Genomic DNA, 17,206 nt, shown 5'->3' on the forward strand with positions numbered 1-17,206 from the left:
TGAACATACATGTTTGTCGTGTGTGTGTGTGTGTGTATATATATATATGACATTGTCTTGACAGGTAATTTCCTTAATCAAATTCTAACCTCTCTGCTTTCCTTAAAAATTGTACCAGGTAGGCTAATTATTTAATAAATTCATAATTAGCAAACATCCTTTCCTTGTGAAATTTTATTAAAACACCAGTTTTCAAGCTGCCACATGTAATGTTTATAGAAGATGAAAAATATATACTAATTTATTTTAAATACCTGATCACATTGGCCTTATTTATTACTGAATAGGAATATGTTAAAACGTAATGGACCATAAAGTTGAATCTGTCTACAAAGTAGCAACCAAGAGAAGGACCTATTTCAAGCTGAGGTGATACTGATATTATGACATTAATGTGTAACTATGCAAAACAAGAAGAGTAGCTCAAGAAATAATTGGGGTGGATAGACGCTAATGTAGGTTTTAGGAAAAAAGTTATTAAGAGAAATATAATTTCAAATTCTGAAAAAAAAGAATGCTCTACTAAATAAAACTAACAAGTCTATCTTGATTAAGAGCAGAGGCTGAATTTATATCAAATGTGGGTTTCTTTGATGTAAAACTGGCATTTTACTTTTCCACAAAAATAATTTGTTTAGGCTTAAAGCGGAACCAAAACTGGAATTCGGATTTAGTGGCCAAGCAACTCATATTTCTCAGAATCAATACAAATTTTGATTTTCATACCTCTAAGAATATTAATCAGATTAAAAATAATATCATGTGCTAGAAAAATTTAAACTAAGTAAAATAACAAAGTCTGTCAGGTAAAGCAGTTAGCTGGATAAATGTCTCCTTATCCAGAAGAATGAACATCTTGGATGTTCAGAAATGTATACTAAATCAATATCATTGAATAATTATTCATTTTTAGATATGTAATAGTCATGCTTTTAAACTTCAAACACTCTATTTTTGAAAATGTTACTATTAAGTGATTGCAGACCAAGCATTAGCTAGAACTTACATTTTAGCCACAAACAGAAACACACGTTACAAAAGGTGCTCAGGATTTTGAAAGCATAAAGGAAACATCTCAAGTATCTAATTAATTGGAAAATTTTATGGAGCACAAACCAGCTAGTTAAACACTAATAGGTACTACAGGGTCTGTGGTGAAGACACTTATAATTTCATTGATAAAACAAGATATAGAAAAGATGACAGGGCACCAAAAGTGAAGGTAAGTGCTATTAATGTGCAAAAGAAGGTAATGTTGGTCTGAACTATAAGAGTTAGCAAAGTCTGAATGAAGGAGATGGAACTGAATGACAAAATCCAGGACATGCTGCCTCAAAATACGGCACTTTGGTGTTTAAGAAAACGGCAGAAGCAGGAAGGTCTTTCTTACCTTCTCTCACCTTTTCTCCCCTGAAGTGGGCCATAAAACCCAGCTGATCCTCCCCTAAAAGCAGATTAAAAGACCCTCATTCCAGAGAGGTCCTCCCTATACCCAGAGGAAAGGAAATATCTTCAACTCTGAAGACACAGAGATGTTAAGAATCTGAACAACGAGGCCTTGCTATGCTCTCCCCAGTTTATTACCATTAGATTATACCCTTTTGTGCTCCAATTACACTTCTGTATGACTGTTCATAAAAATACAGTTTTCCCTGTTTCTTTGGGTTTTCATTTCTGAAGGTTCTCATCATGTAAAACATACATTAAATAAATCTGCATGCTTTTTTCTTGTCAATCTGTCTTTTGTTATAGGTGTCTGAACCATAAATCTACCGATGGGTGAGAAATCTTTTCTCCCCTGTGTGAGTTAGAATTTAGATAAGATTCAAATTGGCAATGAGAAAGGACTATCATAGGACCAAGCAAAGGTATGGATATGGGAATAAACAGATTGTGTACTTTATTTTAGCTATGCATTTTTATACTCTTCCTAAAATGTAAAAATGCTTTATCCTCAAAAACTGACAGGAAGGTAGAGGTTGTGGACTTTCAGCAGTATATCCATTTTACATCAAAAAAAAAAAAAAGTGGCTTATTTTTCCCTTCAGATCCCTGGTAACCTGATAAGAAATGCTTTTGAGTGCTTTTCTGCCTTTAATTTTTCTTTTTAAATTATCTTAAGTTTCTTTTACATCAGAGTCTCAATGTTCCACTTTCCCCAGGACTATTTTTTAGTGCTTTAGTATATTGCCACCATCTTTCTATATTTAGTGGACATCTTGACTATTTTGTTCTTTAAAATTTTGTTTCTCTTTACTTAAAAAAAATTGAATAATGGACTATTACTTGATTGCATTTATTGCCATTATCTATGAAGCCTCATCTACTTTGCCATAATTTGTTACATCTTTGCATATACTCTAGACTGTAAAAATCATATTTGTCTTATTCTCAGAGGAGAAAACTGTTTGATCCAAATGCCAATTTAGTTATGAAAGATTTTATTTCTATTTTGTACTAGTGAACCAACATGAACTACCAAATTCAAATGTGAATTAAATAATTTAAATCCAAACTGCCATTCATTTAATTGTAAATAAGTAACTTCAAGAAACTAATGACTCCAGTACTCTATCCTCTCAAAGAAGGAGAGTACTTCTTTCCTGTTTTTGTCTTATGGAAGAAAAATGAAAATTTAAAGGATTTACCATTTCCAGTTTCTCTGCCTTAAAGCGAACAGAGGGATTTAGGGAGATCTTTTCTTGTAGTCCATAATTTTCAGTCCAGGTAGAAGCAACATCTAAGAGACAACAGGGTGCACATTAATTGGGAACTTCATTGGAATAGAAATTTTCATTTGACAGTATATGTTCTGAGTTCCTGCTGTTCAAAAATAATTATAGCTAATCAGTTGGCAGCTGTTAGTTTTGTTTTCGTAACTTTTTCTTTTCTTTTCTTTTTTTTTTGAGACGGAGTCTCACTCTGTCACCCAGGCTGGAGTGCAGTGGCGTGATCTTGGCTCAATGTCTGCTTCCCAGGTTCAAGCGATTCTCCTGCCTCAGCCTCCCGGGTAGCTGGGACTACAGGTGCATGCCACCACGCCTGGCTAATTTTTGTATTTTTAGTTAGAGACAGGGTTTCACTATGTTGGCCAGGCAGGTCTCGAACTGCTGACCTCAGGTGATCCGCCTCCCTCAGACTCGCAAACTGCAGGGATTACAGGAGTGAGCCACCGCAACTGGCCAGTTTTCATAATTTTTTTAAGTCTAAATTTTTTATATAAGCTGGCTTCACTTAAGTCCTAAGATACAAGAGTAGCCAATTATGCATTGTGAAGTCCCAAAGATATATTAACTTAAAAGACAAACATACATCCCACCACTACTACATCACCACAATGCCTTAAAAAGATAAAGTCTTTTTGTTCAAAGATGTTGATATTTTTTCGAGTGGTAAAAGTGTTTTGTGATGTGAATTCTGGAAGTACTCTGGAAAAAAACATAAATGCAAGTCATTTCAAGTTTGCACATAAAGTATTATATAGATTCTGTACTTTGAGATAAAAATCTTATCTCTTATTTTAAAGACAGGTTACATTTCAAGTAGCATAAATGAATTTGCAAGAGCTAAAAGTCATACACTTCTTATCCATTTTCCTACATCTTCTCAATATACCCTGATTATTTAAACAAGCCTTTGTCCTTATTGCATGAATAAAAAAGATGCTACAAAAGACCAGAACTTGAAATACTGTATGTTTTAATATGCCAAAGTTTGTAAAACAAATTCCTGTAATTCATGTTGATCTTACTATCTAAATTGCCACTATTCTAAATACACTTTTAAATGATATTTTACTAGTTCTACATAGAAACAAGAGGAAGAAGAAAAATCTTTGGAAAATGTCACATCTTTATGCAGTGTTTTAATTTTTTAAAATTTCTCAGAGCATCTGTCTCTAAGTACAAAATGATTTGCATTCTCTTAAGAATATAAGAAGTGCATATGAAAATAAATAGTCTTCCTCTAAACCTTTAACACATCCTTAACATTCTATGTAAAATCTTTAATATAGCTTATAGGTGTCAAGATCATAAAAAAATGGATGCTGACTTTTAGCTTCAAATGGAATTAAACTTTGAAAAAGACTGATTTTAGTATTAAATAGAATTTTTACAATTCTGATAAAAGTAAGTGAATCTCCTTTGTAATCATACCTAATTGTTGGCCATGAAATTAAAAATAATATATACATAGTGTATATATATACACACACATATACATATATGCATATATACACATACATATGTGGGTATGCATATATATACACATATACACACATATACATATACACACATATATGTGTATGTGTGTGTATATACCCATATAATATTTTTATATACATACATGTAATTTTTTTCCTCTCCTAAGAGAAATTCTATGCCAAACCTAAAGTGTAGTATAAAGATCAGCATGGAGTGGAATGATATGGAAGACCAACCAGCAGATAACTTTATTTTTCATCCTTTAAGGTTTGGATATATGAAGCTTGTCCAATGACTTCCAGCTTGGTGTTTGGCCTGCAATTAAGGCATATTAACAATCGGTGGACCCAAGTGAACCTGATTATGGTCTCAAAGACTAAACCTGGGCTTGAATTATTCATTTCAAGTGTTAAGTAATTGAAAGAGTTGCAGAGGGGAGAGCAAGGGGAAGAGAGGAGAATGAGAGAAGGTGAGACAGGAACACTTACAACATTGACATACTGAGGAATGTGTTCTCACGTTTTCCTACATCTAAGCATAAAAATTTGCTATATTGGCTGGGTGCAGTGGCTCACGCCTGTAATCCCAGCACTTTGGGAGGCCGAGGCGGGCAGATCATAAGGTCAGGAGATCGAGACCATCTTGACTAACACGGTGAAACCCCATCTCTACTAAAAATACAAAAAATTAGCGGGGCGTGGTGGCGGGTGCCTGTAGTCCCAGCTACTCGGGAGGCTGAGGCAGAAGAATGGCATGAACCCGGGAGGCGGAGCTTGTAGTGAGCCGAGATTGTGCCACTGCACTCCAGCCTGGGGGACAGAGCGAGACTCTGTTAAAAAAAAAAAAAATTGCTATATCTAACAGTGAAAAGAACAGAAGCTCCTATTTATGCTTACTTCTATCTAAACAGTAAACTATGTACCTATATAAGCTCATTCATCTTCACAGTGACCACAGTGACCACAGATGTTATTATTCCCATCCCAAAGATAAAAGACCAAGGCAGGAAAAGGTAAAGAAATTAGCCTAGGTCACATAGCTAGTACATGATAATGTTAGGAGTCTAATCTCTTGTGACTCCAGACCAATGTTCTTAAATGTGTTCAACATCTTTCATAATCAGTTTGCTCGTCTACAAAGTTGGAGGAATAAACCAGACTGCCTCATAGGAGTTAGAAGATCAACAATATCATAGAAAACTACTGTGAAAACGTATACAGTATTATTAATATCAACATAGAGACACTGTATTATAAGGAGATTTAATGTAAGATTATACGAACCTTCATTTAACAATATGCAATCAGGGCTTAACAAAATCTTTCTCCAGACAACTTACACCTTTACTTTTGAGTTAAAACCTTAAGAGGGTCTGTGTATAACTCCAGCATACTTTGTCAATTCAGAGTAGCTTTACCCGAAAGCCTCTCACAGACAGTTTTCCTCATCTGCCAATAATATCTCTCTATCCCAGCCCCAAGCTCTTTATTTGCGCCTCTCTGGGGGAGTGAGTTTTTCCAAGTATGGCTTATTATTCTCTTGGATCTCTCTCCTTCTTGTCCTTCTCCTTCTCTTCCTCCTTCCCCCTCCTTCTCCTTTCTTTAGAGACAGTGTCTTGGTCTTGCTCTGTCTCCCAGGCTGGAGTGCAGTATTCTGAACACAGCTCACTGCAACCTTGACCTCCTGGGCTCACGTGATCCTCCTACCTCAGATTCCCAAGTGGCTGGAACCACAAGTGCATGCCACCATGCCCAGCTAATTTTTTAATTTTTGTAGAAACAGGGTCTCGCAATATTGCCCAAGCTGGTCTTGAACCCCTGGGCTCAAGTGATTTCTCCCATCTCGACCTTCCAAAGTGCTGAGATTATAGGCGTGAGCCACCATGCCTGGCCTCTCTCGGATCTTCTGTTCCTATTCTCTTTGTAGCAGCAGAAGAAAAGGAATGTTTTGTAAGGAAAGGATCAATACAATTTGCTTAATACCATGAACTCTGAATGGATATTTTTCCCCATAACTACTTTATTTCAGTTTCAAAAGACTTGGTCTAAAGGAATTAAGTCTTTACACTATTAGTAAAGTTAAAATAATGACTATTTATTCATGCAACAATTCTTTTTTTTTTTTTTTGAGATGGTGTCTCGCTCTGTCACCCAGGCTGGAGTGTAGTGGCATAATCTCAGCTCACTGCAACCTCTGCCTTCCGGGTTCAAGCAATTCTCCTGCCTCAGCCTCCCGACTAGCTGGGACTTCAGGCGTGTACCACCATGGCTGGCTAATTTTTTTTTTTTTTTTTTTTCATTTTTAGTAGAGAGAGGGTTTCACTATGTTGGTCAGGCTGGTCTCGAACTCCTGACCTCAAGTGATCTGCCCATCTCGGCCTCTCAAAGTGCTGGGATTACAGATGTGATATTCAACTTATATACAGCACTAGTGAACAACTCTGGATTTTGAAATAAATTTCTGTAATAGCATCGTTTTTGAAAACATTTAAATATTATGTGGATTTTTAAAATTCTAACCAACTTTTACACTTTAGCATGATTTTTAGATAAGAACAGACATAGAACTATCTAATTACATTTACTTTTGTTGAGGTTAACATTAAAATTTGTTTATATTTTTTGAATTAGTATCAGGTAACTGAGGAAATCTAGAAGTGATGGTTAATTTCTGATTTGTAACCATCTATAATTAGGTACTTATAACATGCAGATCACAATATATATAAATTATCTAGAGATAATTTAGAGGTGATTTTGCCTTTTTTCCACTCCACAGAAATATCTTGTCTATTACATTTATGTAGAAGAAAATGAGACTGAGTTGACACAATTTCTACTCTAGAAAAATGTTCCATCTTAGTTGTATTTTAGTATTTACTTTACCTATAACTTACTTAAATATATTTTTCACTAACCTATTTTTCTACTACAAAATCTACCACTGTTCTTATAGCGACTGGTATAAATTTACCTGAGATTATTTATTGTTAACAAGATCTCTGCTCTAATCACACCTGACTCTTAGAGTCATCTGACCTCTAGCTCATCCTCAGTTCTTTTATTTGTGGTGCTTCCTTAACTTGAAACGATCTCCTGTGTTCAGTTATCAATTGACGTTTACCACGTTTTTCAAGATATGGATAATGTCTGACTTTTGCCAAGAAATTTTTCTTAATTTCTGCATATTGTGACAGATTCCTTATTATATACTAGTTTTTGGGGTCAAGGGGAGGACATAAAATTGAATCAAGAATTGGAAGCTTTTCCTTCTGCTCTATAAACATGACCTAGAATATTATCTGAGCTACACTTTAAGCTATAGGTTCTATATTATCAGTAACAGGAAAATTTAGTAAGCATATACTATGCACTAATTACAATATAATTGCGTGACATGCATGATCTTGTTTAATCCTCATAACAACTCCATGTAACTTGTAACTATTTCAAGGTTACAGAGTTAATAAGATGAAAGCAAGAACTTGAACACTGAGTCTGTATTCAGAGTCTGGTGGTAACCACTGTGCCTTCCTTATACCATACTTATAGCACTCACTACTTCTTTCCTTAGGCCTCTTTGTTCATGTCTTTACATAATTTGTGTAAATGTGTTATTCATCCACAAGACAGAATGGTTTTTAGAGTAACAAAACCACCCACATCCTGCTCCGATTAACACAAAAAATTGCAAATAGTAGCTGCTTGACAAAATAAACATACACACACATCTATAAACAAACACATGCATATAAATTAGAATGTTTCCTAATTTGAATAATTAGAATTTTTAGCCCCATGTTTTATTTTACAATATACTATTAAGTATCTCACAGAAAATATCCTAATTTCTTCATAAATCCCATTGTACTGTATTCTATATAACATAGTAAATCCTTACTGAATAAAAGGTTAAAAGAGGCATTGAATAGTTCAATTACTTTGAAAGTTAAAAACATGTTATATAATTATTAATATTTTATAATATAATCAAGGAATAAAGGATTCTGACTTCCATCATCCAGCAATTTTGATGTTCATCTCATGACTGTTTCATTTGTCTTTTTCTTCTCATATGGGTTCCCAGTTTAAAATAAATATAGTACATCCAGAGACTGGAAATAAATTATGTAAGAGGAATAATACTATAAAGTTTCTAAGGGTCAATAAATCTAAGTAAAAGCAAATATAACTCATGGCTGAAGACTGCTATTAACCTACTGGTAAATATCACCCCAAACTGGAGTAAACCACTGTGGAATATAGTATAAATTCCTATAAAGATTGGCAGCTATTGGGCTGGGAGCAGTGGCTCATGCCTGTAATCCCAGAACTTTGGGAGGCTGAGGCAGGCAGATCACGAGGTCAGGAGATCAAGATCATCCTGGCTAACACAGTGAAACCCCGTCTCTACTAAAAGTACAAAAAATTAGTTGGGCATGGTGGCGGGCACCTGTAGTCCCAGCTACTCAGGAGGCTGAGCCAGGAGAATGGCATGAACCCAAGAGGCAGAGCTTTGACAGAGCGAGAATCCGTCTCAAAAAAAAGATTGGTTGCTATTTAATTTAAATTAATGCTTCCTTATTTTTCTGTTCTTGTATAAATAATGCTATTAAAACAAAACTAAAATATACAGGTAAAAATTTGCATTATAATTAGGCATATATAATTAGTTTTTCAGTTATGTTTAGTCTTTTTATCATTGTGTTTAACTTTTGGAGATAATTTCAGGGGACTTTTTCCTGATATTGATCCTGTAAACACCTTACAGCCAAATAAGAATGCTTATTTTACACTTGGCTTAGATAATTAATGCTTTATTGTTTTAAAAAGTCAGTAAATCATTTTATGGTAATTAAGAATCAATAATAATGAATTAACAATACTGACATCCTTTCTAATTGATATCCATATGATTTCTTCCAAAAAAACAAGATACATTTCTTTTCTTAAGGTATGCTCCCTTCTATAATGTGTTTTCTGAAAGGTGTATTTAATGTACCTCATCAGTATTGCACTAAAAGGACACGGCAACCTAATCTTGATCTTTATAGAAGACTTTTCATTATTTGATTTAAACAATTCATTAATTATTATAGCTTTATAAACATTGTTATGACAATGCATCTTTTGAAATTTCAACTCTTTGTTCAGGGAAATTTCTAATAAAAGTCATATTTTAACAGGGACCAACGTAAAGACATTAGTTTTACTTTTTCATTCACTGAAGGAACAAAGACATAATTCACCCTTCTTCGAAGTCTTAAGTCACATTACATACTCCTCATTGAGAGAGAATTGAAAAAAAAAAAAACAGGAAGGAGAAATTAAACGTGTATTTACCTGTGTTAGACAAACCCACAGTACTGTTTTCTGAAGAAGTAATTGGAATCTGTTCTGTTTTGTTGTATCCAGTTTTTATCTGTGAAAGAAAATGAGGAACATGCAATGTCATTTACTAAAGTAGGTCACTTAAAGCCCATGTTAACATAAAAAGAATGGTTACAGAGATTAAAGTAATTGTCCCTCAAACATGAACCCTCTAAAATTTTGGTATATGCATCTTCAAACAAAGCAATTCAGAATTAAAGGTAACGATTGCTTTCAGCTCTACTACATCCAAGGATAACAAAATATAAGGCCACACATGTTGTCTTTTAAAAGTATTATAGCTGCAAGTGACAAAGTATAAGGGGCTGACAGAAAATCTTATACTCTGTCTCTGTGCAGCATGTACCAGAGACTGAAGTTACCTTTGACGAATTTTATTCTACTGACTAAAAGCCTAAGTTTCCTATTTTACAGCTAACACAGACATAAATAATACACACTTTATTCTATAACTGTAATTTGTTAGGACAATATAGCAGTTAGAAATTGAGTATGTTAATTCTGATATAGAAATTGCCCATTTTGTGTGATTCTACTTGGGTGAACTACAGCACGCATGAAGGTGCGATACCCTCTTAGACTGGATTAGCCTGGGATTAGCCTCACTGTGTGGGAAAGAAGCTAAGGAACAAAAGGAAGATGGCCTGACTTCAGTCAAGCAGAGAACAGAAAGGGCAAATAACTAAACCAACTGAAACTAAATATGACATTCTTAACATAGTTTTGAGTGATATCTAGGCATATCTTTGTGGAACCATTTTGTCATGCTGCTATTTTCTAATCAATCATGCTTCTGGCCACAGGACATGCTGACTTAAAATATGTTTATTGAAAACACAGCATAAAAATTTTAAATAGAAAAAAATAAAAATCTTTCAAAGAAATATTAATTTGTTAACAATTTTACTGAAATAATTCTATATGTACATAACCAATGTAAAAATGTATAGGGAATTTACGGAGTATATACATAGAGAAATTTAAGATTACCTGACTTACCTCACAAGAAGGTAAAATGGCATTATTTGTTTTGGGAGTGGATGAGGTCTTTGGGATTAGTATTTCAGGAGGAGAAGAAAAAAAACTAAATGTTGAGGCTTGAGGTCCATATTCTCCTGAAGCTTCTACAAGTGATGTACATGACAGATTTTCTGGCTGAATGTTGTCAGATTTTTGTCTGATGAATGCTATCTCCCAAGCAGATTCTGACCTAGTATTAAAAAGAAATCACTTTATGGATATGCTATGAATACAGTACAACTGAATTCCAAGATAATGTTTCAAATGTTATTAAAAAATATTTCTTATAAAGTACTTAATACATCTTAAATTACTGCTTCCAAGGAGACATCTTAAATGACTCATTCTATCCCATGGGTAGTATAGTTACCTCAACTTGGCTCTGGTAATTATGCTTTTTGCCTCTTCAAATGATACACCAATCATAGATTCCTTGTTGACTGAGACAAGTTGATCTCCTGGTTTCAAACGACCATCCTAACAAAAACAGTAACATTTATAAAGTAACTAATGAGGTATTTAAAAAAAATTGATGCAATTAAAGCAATGAAAAGTTTTTGTGAAGAACGCCTTCAAAAAAAGTAAAAAGTAAAATCTTAGACACCTCAGTAGCAAAATGTCTTGATTAAAGTCTGGTTCAGTAATATATATGAGTAAAATGGAATGGTTCGTGCATTCCATGAATAAATTTACATGCTAAAGAATTCTGAATATGGCAGGTAGGACATAGGTCAGTATACCAGGAAAAGGGACCTGTTTTAAAAACCGAGCACTATGAGGCTGATCAAGCTCTGACTCTGTGATAAAGTAGGCCAAATAACTGTGGGATTATTTCAGAATACAAAACTCATTTACTTTAATTTCTCTGCATTCCTACATATTTTCTCCCACCAAACTGTTCAATGTGCAGTTATCCCACATTGAAATTTTTAAAACTTTAGTCAAGGGTCTTTTTTTAACAAAATTTCTACATTTTCAAAATTTTTTGTAGAGATGAGGTCTCCTAACATTGCCTAGGCTGGTCTCAAACTCCTGGGCTCAAGCCTAGGAACATCTCGGCCTCCCAAAGTTCCGGGATTACAGGTGAAAGCCACTGCGCCTGGTCAAGGATTTTAATTATATTGATCCTACCCGTATTTCAGCATCATCTTTTTTACTAGACCTGCTATCCCCCTGTGATTAAGGCCTAGTTGGCTGTGCATATATTGTTAGCCATGTCCTGCTAATAATGACAATTCTAACTGGCTGCCTGGTGTTGCCTTTGCTAAGGCCTGGCTTGCTCATAGCTAGCGTAACTGAATAAGACAGAGCATATCAGGAACAAGAGTTAATGAAGTTGTTAGATAAGCTTCCCAGTTTTTGTCTTTTCTTTTTATTCAAACCAGAAAATAAAGTACAAAGCAACTACCTGACATGCGAGGCAATGTGCCAAGCACTTTCATATGTTGAACTTCAGATCTGAATTTTTCACATTGACATTCATGTAGATGTTGAAATAATAATATATTCCTGACCACGTAAACATTTCTGTTAAAAAAGACCAGTACTATTCATTTCTATATTACGACTTTGGTATATAGTTTTCTAAATAATACATTTCAATATTATCAGTTCTTCTTTTACAGTTCCTAAGGTATTTCCCTATTTATCATTAATTAGTACAGTGGTAGAAACCATTATTTTTATAACTGCAGAAAAAGCTTATATGGTTTAAAAGGGAGATTTTCACCTTGATGGTACTTAAGTAACTTTCACAAATTCAAGAAAACATCTTTCTTTAAAGTCTTATCTACTAAAATATATCCCTTGGATACTGATCTTTAATCTAAGCTGTATTATTTATAATAATGGTGATTCACAGTTATTTTACTCCTAAATAACAATAGGTATTATTTTTTAAAAAGACATGAAGTACTACCTCTTTCACTGACTAAAGAATACATAGGAAAACAACAAAATTGACATAAAACATTCATGAAAGGATTTTATAGAAACATATCTCAAATACCGTGTAAAAGATGATATAATCTAGATGCATAATGACCCTATCCTACTGAAATGTAAACATTATTTAAAATACTTAAACCAACAGAGTCAACTTAATTTTAAAACATATATAAGCCACAGTGGCTCACGTCTGTACACCCAACACTTTGGGAAGCTAAGGCAGAAAGATTGCTTGAGCCCAGGAGTTTGAGACCAGCCTGGGCAACAGAGTTAGACCCCATCTTTCAAAAAAAATAAAAATAGATGGCACATGTCTGTAGTCTCAGTTACTCAGGAGGCTAAAGTGGGAGGATCACTTGAGCCCAGGAGGTCAAGGTCATGATTGCACCACTGTTCTCCAGCCTGGGCAACAAAGCAAAATTCTGCCTCAAAAAAAAAAAAAAAAATATATATATATATATATATATATGATAATAAATATATCATATATATCATATATATTTTATTTTATATATATAATTTGAAAACAAATTTTGATTTTATGTAAATATGTGATTAAATATAGTTAGCAAAGTCAGACAACATAACATGCAGTGTTAGTACAGAGAAAAAGTTCACATGAAGGCAATTTAACCCAACTTATATTAAAGTACGTTGATGTACCGAAGCAGCATTTTCTGGCAGGAAGAGAGTCAGAGAAGAGAAGAAGAAGCATGCCTTCTGACTATGACTTCTGGTGTTTACATATTTTTTCTTTCTAAAAAGTATTCATAGCAGTTAGTTTTTTTCTTTGCCTCCTAGAATAAGATCTTAGCTGATCACGTGAATTTCTGAACCTGTTTAAAAGTCAGAACCTGCAAATGAAAACAAAGCTATTTTTGTAAGTCTGGCATTCGAGTGCATTCTGCCCCAGCTGGATTAATGTATATGTGAAGATACTAACTTCAGAGATATGCTGAGATCTCTTCCACGCAGTCTAGATTTCAATTCAGCAGTTACAGAGCAACTACCTGACATGCGAGGCAATGTGCCAAGCACTTTCATATGTTGAACTTCAGATCTGAATTTTTCACATTGACATTCATGTAGATGTTGAAATAATAATATATTCCTGACCACGTAAACACTTCTGTTAAAAAAGAGCAGTACTATTCATTTCTATATTATGACTTTGGTATATAGTTTTCTAAATAATACATTTCAATATTATCAGAAACCATCTATACAGCCTAATTCTGATTTAACTAACTCATTATACCTAATACGAAGGAACAGTCCCTCTGTAAGCCTTAAGATTCCTTTCCTATACTTTTACAAGATGTAGACTGACAGGAACCTTCTTTTAACTCCAGTTATTATTGTGAACTGAGGGAAGTTGTTTAGCTTTTATGAAGCTCCATTTTCTTAGCTGTAGAATGGGGATAAATATATGTAACACGAGGTCACTATAAGAATTAAGTAACGTGTAAATTATACCACATTATAGATGTTAAATAAGATGCGGGGAATGAGACTTCCATATCTGTTGTGGACAATTTTCATACTGATAGCAAATTTAATTATATTACTCATCAGATTGAGAACCTTCAGTGGTTGCCAACTGGTAGGAAAAGTTGAAACTCCTCAACGTCCCAAACCCAGCACAACAAATTTACTGCAACTTATTTTTTCTAGCTTCACCATCCACCTTCCACACCAGCATATAAATTCTTCATTCTACTCTCAGAGAATGTGCCTCAAATCAGCCATGGTCTTTCGAACCTCAATGTTTTTATACATATGAATTCCCATCTAGAATGCCACCATCTACCCTCCCACTTCTCTGCGATAAACTCTGACTTAAACTTCACAGCCCAATTCAAACACTATCTCTGCTGCAAGTTTTCTCTAGTTCCCCAGGATTCACTTAATTGTTGTGTCTTTTTGCTCAAAAAACACTTTTACTTACCTAAAGGATTGCACTTAATCTGTATGGTCCTTTTGTTTACACATCCGCTTTTCCCTGCCTTCATGTTAGAATATACTAAATCAGCAACTCCCAATCTAGGGGTAATGATTCTTTTAGTGGGCCAGAATCACCAATTCTTTCAGTTAGGCAGAACTAGAACTCTGTCTTTTTCATGGTTAGTTCCCTGGCACAGTGCTAGGTACACAGTAAGTTCACAGTAGGTGAAAAGGGGCCAAGAAACAGTCTGAGGAAATTAGGGTAGCTATGACAGAAATTATAACGGCAAAGGAATAAAGACAGTGACACTGCAAAGGGAACCATCTTGGCTGCTACTTCTTCAGCTCCCACCAGTGGGACTGGTTTCTTCATAGTTCGTCATCCAGAGGCCTGATCCTGCTATTTATCTAAAAGCCTTAGCCCTGGTTCCAGCACTATGCTTAGCATGAAAACAGATTTCCTCCGAAAGTTAAATATGTCCTACTTCAATGCCACCAAATTACATGACGACATTGATTGTGAGACCTATAATTTCAGAGATAGAAGAGGAAAAATTACATATATACACACACTCAGAAGTATATTACATACTGATATATGCATGTTATATATGTGTGTGTGGGCATGCATAGCTTATATGTGTATGTTTTAATGTATGTCTTAGAACCAACTGAAGAAAATATGAAATATACTATCAGATTTGAAGAGAGAATTTTGATTTCTGTCTACTTTCCCTATATTACCAGCAACAAAAGAAAGAAATAAAAATGAACATTTGAGAACTTTAAAGTATTGTCGGAAATCTGACACAAAGGCCCAAGGAGGAAGTACCTTGGTGTGGAGCCCAAATGGTGTCAGTGGAAGGGTAAATAAGCAGATCAGAAATCCTCGGAAATGTGACAAAATGACTACGGGACCATTCATTCCTAAATTTAAACTGAGTAAGTATGTATGTGTCAGGCACCACACCAAAGACCAACAACGTTCCTGTGAATAAAATCAGAGAGCATCTTTGCCCTTAAGAAACACTGTCTTGTGGTTCAGGCAGAGTTGATTAAACAATCATAAATATAAACACATCATTACAAACTGAGATAGGTGACACAAAGGAAAGGAACAGGAGTTAGGAGCATATATAGAAAAAATAAAACCTAGCCTAGACTGGGGAAAAGCAGGCAACACAGTCCTTAGGCAATAGTATTTGAATTGATAAAGAAATAATACGGGAAAGAAAACGGAGTGCTGTTTCCAGACTAAGGAAACAGCATATGACATGGAAAAAAAAAAAAAAACTGGCCCCTTCCAGGAACTGAGAAAATGCATAGTGATAGAGAGCCAGAGAAGGAGAGGGCAGAAGCCACACTACATGAAACCTTGTAGGCAACCAAATATTAGTAAGATATAGGTTGGGAGGGAAATGGCGCATGAGAACAAACAATGTTACTGAAAAGAGCTGATTCAAAACTGATGACAGTTTAAGCTCCACTGATGAGAATGAAGATCAAGAAGACTGATGGATTCAAGAGATATTTAGAGAGTAGAAAGTCAATGGTATGTGTTAATGAATTGAATAGTGTTATGGGAGTGGAAATAAATTTTCTGACTTTGTGTACCTGGCTGTCTTTCACCAAGACTAGGTAAACTGGAAGAGACTCTGGGAAGAGATGAGCAGAATATGGTGTGATGTAAATGCTATGAGTTCAGCTTCAGAAATGTTGAGTTTGAGATACCCTTAAGAAGTCCAAGCAAAAATGTTGATCAGGGAATTGAATATGGGTATAAAGGTTAAAGGAGTGTCTAGGCCAGAAAAAGGGTCTAGGATTGACTCCAGATAGATATGGGACTAGCTGACAGGGTAAAAGGGCCTTGGACCTCTCTTATTTCCTTAACTTTAGCAACTGATATAGTTGTTCTCAATTTATAGGGTGCCTCTAGCTCTTAGAGCTGAGGAAATCTCAGTTCAACTTGAACAGAAAAGATGTATTCATAATATCCCATATTTGAACTCTGGATATGTTTTTCAAAGAAACATAATATTTTGCTTCTACTAAACCAGTATTTCATTCTCATATTTTCCAAGAGGAAAACATTTGGGGTACGTGGTGGCAAACCATGAATAATTAAAGAAAAGTCCTTCTGAGTTCCAATAACTCCCTTACAGTTTGGAAGATTTGCAAATATAAATGAAATATAATCTAGCTATAAGCTTGAGATTGCCTATATTGTTAATTATGAAACATTATAATGTTAAAATTACAGAAAGTTAAAGCATTCATATGCATTTAAAAAATATTAACAGTTACTCAGTTCAGCAACTTCATTAAGATAACCTTATGAGTTTGTGTTTCCTATTCTACAGATTATACTATGTAGAAATTCTGTGCAGACTAGAAATTTATAACATGTTAAACCAGTATTTAGAATACAGTAAATGTATCGTTATTAATACATTGTTTTGAAATAGTTATATCAATTTTGTATTTGAAGAATAAATATGCATATGCATATTTTTGAGAAAATATTTAAAAATAATGTAAGCACTAGAAAATTACTCTTCTATACGTTTTTTTTTTTTTTTTATTTTTTAGAGATGCTCCGTTGCCCAGGCTGGAGTGTAGTGATGCAGTCATAGCTCACCGCAACCTGGAACTCCTGGGCTCAAGGGATCCTTCCGCCTGGGCCTCCAAAAGTTCTGGGAT

General features: G+C 34.6%; 1 protein-coding gene across 1 annotated transcript in view; it reads right to left on the minus strand.

The window, feature by feature from the left end:
- STXBP4 (syntaxin binding protein 4) overlaps positions 1-17,206 on the minus strand; it is a 200,883-nt gene that overhangs the window by 159,062 nt on the left and 24,615 nt on the right. The window contains exons 5-8 of the mRNA XM_023204537.1: positions 10,986-11,092; positions 10,595-10,805; positions 9,548-9,626; positions 2,649-2,740 (exon numbers count right to left, since the gene is read on the minus strand). Coding sequence (XP_023060305.1) covers positions 2,649-2,740; positions 9,548-9,626; positions 10,595-10,805; positions 10,986-11,092 — 489 coding nt within the window. The remainder of the gene's footprint in view (positions 1-2,648; positions 2,741-9,547; positions 9,627-10,594; positions 10,806-10,985; positions 11,093-17,206) is intronic.

Source organism: Piliocolobus tephrosceles, chromosome 16 (assembly GCF_002776525.5).
Source record: "Piliocolobus tephrosceles isolate RC106 chromosome 16, ASM277652v3, whole genome shotgun sequence".
Classification (NCBI taxonomy): Eukaryota; Metazoa; Chordata; class Mammalia; order Primates; family Cercopithecidae; genus Piliocolobus; species Piliocolobus tephrosceles.